The sequence below is a fragment of the Ipomoea nil genome, unplaced genomic scaffold, assembly GCF_001879475.1.
Source record: "Ipomoea nil cultivar Tokyo-kokei standard unplaced genomic scaffold, Asagao_1.1 scaffold1237, whole genome shotgun sequence".
Lineage (NCBI taxonomy): Eukaryota > Viridiplantae > Streptophyta > Magnoliopsida > Solanales > Convolvulaceae > Ipomoea > Ipomoea nil.
The window spans coordinates 637974-647739 of record NW_017617665.1 but is presented as its reverse complement, the minus strand read 5'-3'; the positions used below and the strand labels follow the sequence as shown (position 1 = coordinate 647739).

Sequence of the window (9766 nt, the reverse complement as noted above, 5' to 3'; positions counted from 1 at the left end):
AAAAACAAATAATAATTGCGGAACATAAAACAAAGGAAAACGTAACTATTAAAAATTACCAAGGGGGGAAGGCATTCATTGGCATGCTTGCGGAGAACAGAAAACCCTCCATAGTACTTGTATCTGATGCCGTTAGAATCTTACAAAATGAGTGAACAATCCGCTTAGGTGGATCCAGCACGATGCATTCATCAGGACTGCTGGGCTCGATTTGCTACAATTATCAATTTAATTTCAATCACAATACATAAACACAGAATATAACAATCATATTGATAATTCGGTTTGCAGATTCTCTATACCAATAAAAACAAAATGGATTGAGTAATTTGTTACATCTGCCTGTGGGAGTAAAGTGATCTGTGCATAGACTTCATCATTCTCTGCTTCTGCCTGTCAATCCAAAGCCAGAAAACAATGAAAATTTACTAACAATTACCAAACCCAATCAAACTGGTCAAAACGGAGAGAACAATGTACCAATAATTGAAGATTCACAACTCGACAAAGTATCTTCGAAGGAAAACCAAACTGAGGAATTTGTTGAGTCAAAGCCTGGTTTGTAGACACCTCTAACTGCACAAAATGTTAGTATATCATATAATCAGATAACATCTTCTTTAGAGCTTCGAGATATATAGTGACTCGAATTCATAGAACAATTTAAGAAGAAGAAGAAATACTTGTTCTATGTGACCCTGGGGAAAGTAGTATAGTGCAAAAATCAAAATGAAACTGAGGGCATACTTAGTTACATACATATTTCTTGGGTTTGTTACCATAAACTACACTGGGGTGAAAAGTAATAAAATGCAACTGCATAAAGTCCAAAGATTCACTTATATGCCCAATGAGCTAATCTTTACTAGGTACTGCAGATAAAAGATTATACCGCTATCTTCCAACATTCCTCTCTCTCAAAAAACATATTATAACTCGTGCTAAAATTTCAAGAAAAGAAACTCACTTCAATGCATGATATATGATGATTAGTTTACAAAAACCGGGACCTCTCAAGTGGAAATGTTTAGATTCCGGGAAGAAAATGAAAAACAGAACACAAGATGATGGCATAATCTGTGGTTCCTACAAGCAAACTTTGAGGATACAAGGAAACGTGAGTTCCAACATAAATAACCATTATAAACCATTTCATTGCACTTTGCACAAATCTCAAATGAAACAGAAGATTAGTGCTAAAAAGGGAACTATAATCCATTCCATTGCACTTCTGATCATGATGGCAAACTAGGCAAGAAAAGTGTATTTTTTATCTAATGATTACAACTTTCAAATACTGTATTATTTACCTGCAATTCAAGATATCAAGCAATGATTCTGCAACTAATATTCAATGATTCTTCAATATTATATATTTATATATTTTATTTTATATATTATATTATTCTTAATACATCAAAATCAATCTATTCATCAAACTGCCTTTGGGGCATTTTCACAAACAGTTGCTGGGCAGTTGGAATTATTGCCATTAAGCTTTGTCTTTAAGGCATTTCCACAAACAGATTGCATACATGTATGAGAGCCCTCTTTCCCCTTGTGCTCTCCTTTGCCTGTAGCTTCCAATGTCACCTCTGGCTTCCCTCCACCATCAGCTGGCTTCTCCTTTTTTCTGAGGGACATAAGCTTCCCTCTCAACTCCAGCTTTCAGAATTCCACAGGTCTCAACTCTCGCTGAGACCTTCTCTCTCAATTGCTTCGGAGGATTGTCCTCCATCTTTTCTTCTCCTTCGATTGCTCTGTTGGATAGTTTTCCATTACCACCACTGAAATTCCCAGTGGCTTTTTTGTGTCCTCAGAATTCTTCGAGATGTTCTCCTCCATTACCTCCCTAGGTACGGCCTTCAGCTCAGCAAGTAGAAGTCCTTTGTACTTAGTTTTCAATTTTTCCATGACTTTTCTCTCTAGGTTGCAATTTCCAGCGATCTGGTTTGAGTGCTTTGAGGTGAGGAGAGGTGTTAGGGTTGAGGTGTGAGGCGTAGTCGTGGTAGATCTGGTTTGAGTGTTTTTTTATTTTTTCCAGATCTCGTTAGAGTCCTTAGCTTGGTGTCGGCGGCGACGTTTGATCGAGGCTGAGGGAGTCGCGGTGTCAGCGGCGTCGTGGGAGGATGAGGCCGGGAGGCGATGTCGACGGCGGAGGTCTGGTGAGGCGTAGCGGCGGTGTGGTGAGGTGAGGCGTTGAGGGCTGTCGTTGTGAGGGTGAGAGAGATGTTTTGAGGGTTTTTTGTTTTGTTTTTGTTTTTTTTTTTTTTTTTTTTTTTCAGATAAGGTTTCCTCTGTGTGGATAGTTATATTAATTAAAAATTAATATAATTATTCGCTACCCTTTCTAAGAGAAAGGGTAGCGGAAACTCTTTCCGTCTTTTTATTTTTTGAAAATCGCTACCCTTTTTTAAAAAAGGGTAGCGGTTTCTTATTGATTTATTTACAATTATGCCACCGTCCCTTTTTTTTAGAACAACACACTACCCTTGTTGAAAGAAGGGTAGCCTAAAGTTATATTTCTTTGCCCCATTTTGTACTAGTGATCCTATCCCAACAAAAATGAAGATGGAGATAATTTTTAGAGAACGGGCCGGGGCCAGAAATGTATGTAATTCCCTGTTAGGGATGAGGATACCCCTCCCGGCCCCGCCCTGACCCCAAATATATATATATATATATATATATATATATATATATATATATATATATATATATATATATATATATATAGGGTAATTTTCTGGTGCATACTACTGTTATTGTGTGCACAAGTGGATTCATGTGGTGCATTGATATGGGTCATCCAGTGGCTAATAATCACATACCATTCTGTTGGTCCCGAAAGGGTGGCGAGAAGTCTAGAGGGGGGGGGGGGGGGGTGAATAGACTTCTCTAACTTTTTAACTTCTTTGCAAACAACACTTTGGTAACTTCAACTCTAAGTAACAAGCATAAACAAGTATAACAACTTAGGCTAACCTCATCCCAGCCACTTTCTCTCACTTTCTAAAATGGGTCCCACTTCCACATCACCCAATTTACAAATCATTTACTATTCACACTACATCCCTACAATTTCAACCAACTTTCTAAAGTGGGCCCCAATTTCACATCACTTTAAAAAATTAATATCTTTTTCTTAATAAATATTATTTTCTCTTCTTTATATATTAATTTATGTATATCAATATATAAATTACATTAAATACTAAAAATAATAAAAATGACCTCAAATCAAAAAACATACGGAGTAATTTTAAAAATAAATTACTTTTAAATATTAAAAATAGATATACGGAAAATTTAAAATAAATAAAATAATATTTAACATTTAAATTAATTAATTAATAACAAAATAAAATCATTAACTAAAAATTATTTCATGCAAGTTATACTACAATTTTTTTTTTTTATATAACACAACTATATGTATATAAAAGAAATAACAAAACAAAATAAAAAAAAATAAAACAACACAAAAGTTACGTTAAAAAAAAAAAAAAAAAAAAAAAAAAAAAGAAAAAGGTCACGTCGGCAGCTTTTGCTGCAAAAGGCAGCAAAAGCTGCCAACAGCAAGCTTGCTGCAGATGCAAGCTTGCTAAGTGACATGGCATATTAAAATAAATAGAAATGGTTAATAAAATGCCACATCATTTAGAAAGAGGGGGGAATTTCTGGGTTGGGGTCAGCCTTAGAGTGTGCACATCGGAAAATGTAACGGCAAAGTTTTATGCTTTAATTGTGTAGTGCTCAAAGAGAGATTCTATACATGCATCACGTTAGAAACACTTGATATAGATTAAGGATGATGTATGTAAAATTTCACTTGCATGCAAACGAGGGAACTATCAAACCCAGATAGATAAAGATACGCGATAAATCGTAACGGGTTAGTTCACAGTTGATATAAGCATGCACGAAATATAATTGAGCAGTAAGTAAATAGAGAGAGAGAGAGAGATTTATAGTGGTTCAGAGGTGGTGTAATCCTCCTAGTCCACTCTTCTCCTTTCACTCCAAGGAGGAAATTCACTATTCTTCGATCACCCAGATACAATAGTGAATAAGTGTCCAGCGACACTTCTCCGAGTGCTTCGCACAAAGCTACACTCCACCAAGGTTGTTCGCAAGCTCCTCTTGTTACTCCGCATTCCTGAGTACTTCGCACCAAGCTGTACTCCTACACCACGAGAACTACGCACAAAGCTACGCTCTCACCGGGTTTTCACAAGCTCCCCTTGTTACTCTACCCTTTACAACCGAGTGCTACGCACAAAGCTACACTCCAACTGGGGTTTTCACTCTCTCTAGTTACTCTACCCCTTTTCTACACTCAATAGAAGATTTACAATGAAATACAATGTTTTCTTCTATCAGACTTGAATTCTATTGTATATAGCTCAATATATCACTTGATGTTTGATTGGATAATTTTCTTCGTAATTCCCCGTTGTAGAATTCATTCTTGTCTTCAAGTTTGCTTGGGCATTTTATAGCCAATGAAAGCTATTTGCCCGTTGATCAACTTTCGATCTTGATCGTCCAATTTGAATTGTAGTTGATCAAATAATTTTGCCAACTTGGTCTGCAAAGTCATTTTTCCGTTTGTCAGAAGATTTGAATAATTTTGCCGTTGCTCTTCTTTAATCTGACAAAGCTTTTCCTTGAAATGGGTAGCCTCCAAATTTGAATTTCTCTGCCATGACTTTTGTTGAATTATTGATCTGATGTGCCGAGTTGATCAAATAATTTATCTGCTGATTCTTGCTTGAGTATTTAAAAGATTGCCTTCGTGTATCAGCTTCTTCAACTCCTTCGACTTCATTCGCAAAAACAGAGCTTCAAAAGAAACATTCTGCCTAACAATTTTATCATGATGATGTCATAGCTCCTTTGATGATGTCATGACATGATAGTATATCATGTCCACCTTATATCATGAACTAGTATCATGATCTTGACATCCTGCCTTGATAAAAAATTATTTCGAGTGGGAGTCAAACCATGTATCCTTTGGTTTGCTTTGCAAGGCTTCTTCCAACTTAGCTTCTTCCAACTCGGCTAGTTAACCATTTGATACATCTCAAGACTTATATTCTTTTGTCTCATCTCTTCACGTGGGTTTGTAGAACCATACCACGTTATGACGTAATCATCCGATAGTAGTGATGTCATCATCCGATATTATCTACTATCATGTTATAAAAACCATTTCTTCATGATATTACTTCCCGGTAGCACTTCACCATAGCTTGTCTAAGCCTTTTTACACCAAAATGTTCTCAATGAGAATCAAACTACAAATCATTTGGTATTAAGTGTGCTTTAACAAATCTTGTTCCATCTCATCCTTTGATGACTTAATGCTTCATAAATTTGTTAAGATATGATCCCGCTTACATTTATTCTTCCTTCAAACCAGCTTTCACGTAGGCTTCATGGTAGGGGTGCACCATACTTTGTGAACCAGAACTGACTCAAATAAAATAAATTGGGGTCTACAAAATACATTTGGCTCATCAAAACTCATACAATATATTCCTAACAATTTCCCCCTTTTTGATGATGCCGAAACTTATACCCAAGTCATTTGGCTATATCAAATTTTGAAAAATAATCTTTTTGTCCAATTTTATTGCGACTAGCCATTTGACGGGTTTAACACATTTAAGACTTAGAGATTTTAATTTTGGACGGTCCTAAACGTATATTGAGACTAAAACGTGGGGTTGCGTGTTGATTTTTATCTTTTTAATTTTTCTTCCCCCTTTCAATTTTATTTTCTCAATTATACGCTTCACATGCAATTACTAAGTCCAATTAAAATCTTGAGACTTTAAAGCAATTAAACAAACTAGATAAATTAAAGAGATAAGCCGTAAGCTAGCAACTTTATATTTTGTACCAAAAATATAATTCGAACAAGCTAGCTAGGATTATGTACACCAAAAAAAAAAAAATTGAGACTTCAATTTTTTTTTTTTTTTTACCTCTTGGCGATTAAGGCATTCACATGTGCCCTTAGCTTCTTAAAATCATGTTCACCTTCATTGGGTTGATATGGTGCGGTGACTTGCTCGGTCACATAATTTCCATATGCTTCTTGAATGTTGTCACCCCGCAATGCTCCGGCTTGGTACCAAGCAACGCATTCTTCAAAAGATCTCCCATCTACCATCTCGTTGCTTGAGTGCCCGAAGAAGGTCTCCAACTCACGTACAAGCTTCATCTTGTTCTCATCATAGATTGATCTTGAAGGTGATGACCTTGGGCATTCTTGTTGACTTGGAAAATTCGAACTTTGCGCAGTCACAAGATAATCCATAATCCTTCCTCTTCCTCGGCTTTGCACCTTTGGTATAGATGAGACTCCTCTTGGTGCTCCTGGAGGTCGAACAAGCTCAACTAGTGGCCATTGTGAAGACGGTCCAATCAAGTGATTCACCAAATGGCTTGGAGCTCCTCGTGCTCTTTCCCCCTTTTTGGCAGCACCAACATAACTTTGAAAACTTGCCGAAGCTTCTTTTTGGCTCTTTTGGACTCCAAATAGCAAGTCATTATTCACGCCGGTTTGGTGTAGTAGAGCTTTCAACTAATTTTCCACCAACCGTAGCCTTGATTCGCAATCGGTTCCTTTCTTTCCCAACTCAAGGAACATCTTCAAGACTTCCTGGTTGTGCTCTTCTTGTTTGGTGGTCATCATAGTCATATCACCTTGCATTGATCCTTGTCCAAGTAACAAGGATTCAGCCCTTTCATAAACTCCTTTATGAAAGTCATTTAATTTGGCATCAACATTACCAAATCGATGGTGAACTTTCTCAAATTCTTGGGAAACTTCTCCTCTCATCTCTTGGATTTCCCTACGTACATCTCCAACAATACTTTCTCTTAAAGCATCAATATCAATGGAGTGAGAATGTACCTCCTTATGTGGCTCATGTGATTGTCTCGGCATTGTGGAGTCAATCGGCTCCGGTGCTTCCACATGTGGTGTGTTTTCAAGAGATAAAGGCTCACCAAAAGTAGGATCAATTGGTTCGGCAGTGGTGATCGGCTCGTCACAACTCAAAGGTAATGGTGACAATTCAATTTGCAACACATTTTCTTGTGCATCCATTCGACTTTCATGCTCATTTAAATCACCAACATTTTCTTCAATCACCAATGTTGTAGGATTAATTGTGACTTGATCATTCTCCAAATTTTCATTCACCAAATTTGTCACATCCGTAGCCGTGTGTGGTGAGATAGCATCAAAGCTAAGATTGTCTTCTCCAATATTCGAAGGAAATGCATCCAATTCTTGTAGACTTCCACCTTCGGTTTCCTTCAAAGTTGATGCTTCCCCCGGTGTACCGTGAACTTCTTCTCTCGAAAGAACCATGGCTCGGGCAATGTCATCACGAGCAAATCCATCAATCGTCTCAACGGCAACTTCGGGAACCTCTTGTGCTACTTTCTTACCCCGACTATTGATAGCTTTCTTGATAAAACATTCATTTATTACCGATAGCCTCGTCGCGGTAGCAAGACTTCGTGTGCCTAACCATGTTAGAGCAAATTCCTCTAACTCAAGAGTATTCGGTCCTATGGTTGTAACAACTGAATTATGATCACTTAATCTCCAATTTCTCCAAAATTTAACTCGTTCAAACTCCTTCATCAACTCACTATCCGCCGCATACGTAGGAACATCATCTACACTCCCCACTTTGATTAGAACTCTTATTTCTTCTTCATTCGGGTTTGGGGGGTTGAGTGTGGGTGCGGGCAAGGTAACAAAAGGATGGCTACACGCATCATCACTCGCTCTCCCGTGAGTGTTTGACTCCCCATGACTAGAATCTCGGATAGAAAGGGATTTCTTGGTTAAGGATAGGTTTGACGGGTTTGCCGGTTTTCTTTTTCGGGTGTTTGCTTGTGAGGGATCAACCGGGTTTGGGGTTCTAAAAAGGTAGTTTTGGTTTTGTATGGGTCTTGACTTAGATAGGGTTACCCCTTTCAACAACTCTCCAACAACAAAACCATACCCAATATCATTAGGAAACCATCCATTCACCAACGGTTTTGCAAGGCCAACTTGATCAATCATTCGGCCAAAAATAAACATACCCCAATCTACGGCAACATTATTCACAATAGCATGCATCAATCCCAAATTTTTCTTAGTGAAATAATTTCTACTAGCATATTTGCATTCAATAGTTTTATACACAATATCTAGCAACATTCCAAATTCATGCTTCAACATCACTTTATATCCGTTATTGCAAGCCCCGGCCGGTGTGGTTTCGTGCCTTATTTCACTCCAAAAGGCATTCAAATCAAAACCATGATTTTCTACTCTCAAAACATTCTCCACCAAACCAAACTTGGTTCGAACATCATCTAACCCAATTGACAAAACAACTCCTCCAACAGTAGATTTTATAACATCATTTTTGACATATGCATGTTTATAAAATTCTACTACTTCATTCAAGTAAAAACCATCATACTTGTACGAGCAAAAATTCAATAACCCACTAGATTTAAGAGAGGTTAAGATTTTTAGCCCCAAGTCTTTGGTTTGAACATACTTGTTGAAATCTTCAATTTCCAAGATCATCCCGCGAATCACCCGTGTAATTTTCCTTGATCCTTCGGCTTCAATTTGATTGAGAGCTCCTTCCATCTTGATTAGAACACAAATTGGGAAAATTTTTGGGGTGGTTTTTCGGGTAGGATTTCGGCAGTCTGAAATTTGGGTTGAAGGGAATGGGTTTTTGTTTGTGAGGGGTTTTGAGGTTAATGGTGAGGGTGGGTAATGGGTATTTGTGTGTAGAATAGATTTTTATGGGAGATTTGGGATGGGATGGGTAGATTTAGAAGATTTTCAAGCTTCTTCTTCTTCTTCTTGCATGCGCCGGCGGTGAGAATGAGGGAGAAGAAGTTGATCTTCTTTCTTCCTCTTCTTTCTCGTTGGAGGCAAAGTAAATTGCCTAGCAAAATTACCATCTTGCCCTTTAGTGGATAGAGAGAGATTGTAGAACAATTGCGGGCAACTTCGAACTTTCACTGATTTAAATTTACCAACTCAGATTTTAATACTCCATTTGTGGGTACATGGCGCCAAAAATTAAGCTTCAATTAGCTGCCACCTGTAGATGTTCATGGAGCAAAAATTTCTTAGACACATAATTGTTAGTGCAATAAATATATTCATGCCAACAAATTAATATCAACATCTGATAAATCTGAGAATAAAATTGAACGACCGATAAATTCACTCAGACAGATAAGACCAAAATTGATGCCAGATACATTTCTAATTTTAAAAGAAATTATATCAAATTGACTTAAGCAGGTGAAAATTAAATTAAAGCTGATGATCATTCATTCTGACATTACGACTTGCATGCACTGTTATCAATCTTTAAAAAGTAGCATAGCTTAGCATCAGTACATTCCCCCTAAAACATGTAATCCCTTTAATCCACTATCATGATGCATTCCCCCTAAATTATATAAGCTCTACACAACTTAGGAATAATTAACTAATTTCTACGTACCTAAGTTCGTAAGATAAAATTACTTACATGTACACAAATAAATTGTAACATATTACTCAAATTAAAATCACGTAGAACACATAGGTAACAATTTCCATGCAATTTCATGCAAAACACGTACACACATTTTCGAATTAAAAGTTTCGAAATACTTAGCTCATTTCGATCATTCCCATTTCGTGCCTTAGAGTTGCAAAACGAGATTC

The 9766-nt window shown here is 37.2% G+C and overlaps 1 protein-coding gene across 3 annotated transcripts; it reads right to left on the bottom strand.

The window, feature by feature from the left end:
• LOC109183904 (auxin response factor 9-like) lies at window positions 1-2270 on the bottom strand. 3 transcript variants are annotated; one of them, XM_019333935.1, is made up of 4 exons: window positions 684-821; window positions 481-576; window positions 303-393; window positions 1-214 (listed from the first exon to the last, which is right to left on the bottom strand). In XM_019333935.1, exons 1-4 carry the CDS (start codon window positions 780-782, stop codon window positions 192-194), a joined length of 309 nt encoding a protein of 102 aa, XP_019189480.1. In that variant the 5' UTR covers window positions 783-821; the 3' UTR covers window positions 1-191. The 3 variants fall into 3 exon arrangements, 2 of the variants coding, with proteins under 2 accessions (XP_019189480.1, XP_019189479.1); XR_002054659.1 differs by lacking the exon at window positions 684-821 and adding an exon at window positions 1536-2270 and having other exon boundaries at window positions 4-214; XM_019333934.1 differs by lacking the exon at window positions 1-214 and having other exon boundaries at window positions 253-393; window positions 684-822.
• Between the last annotated feature and the right edge of the window lie 7496 nt (window positions 2271-9766).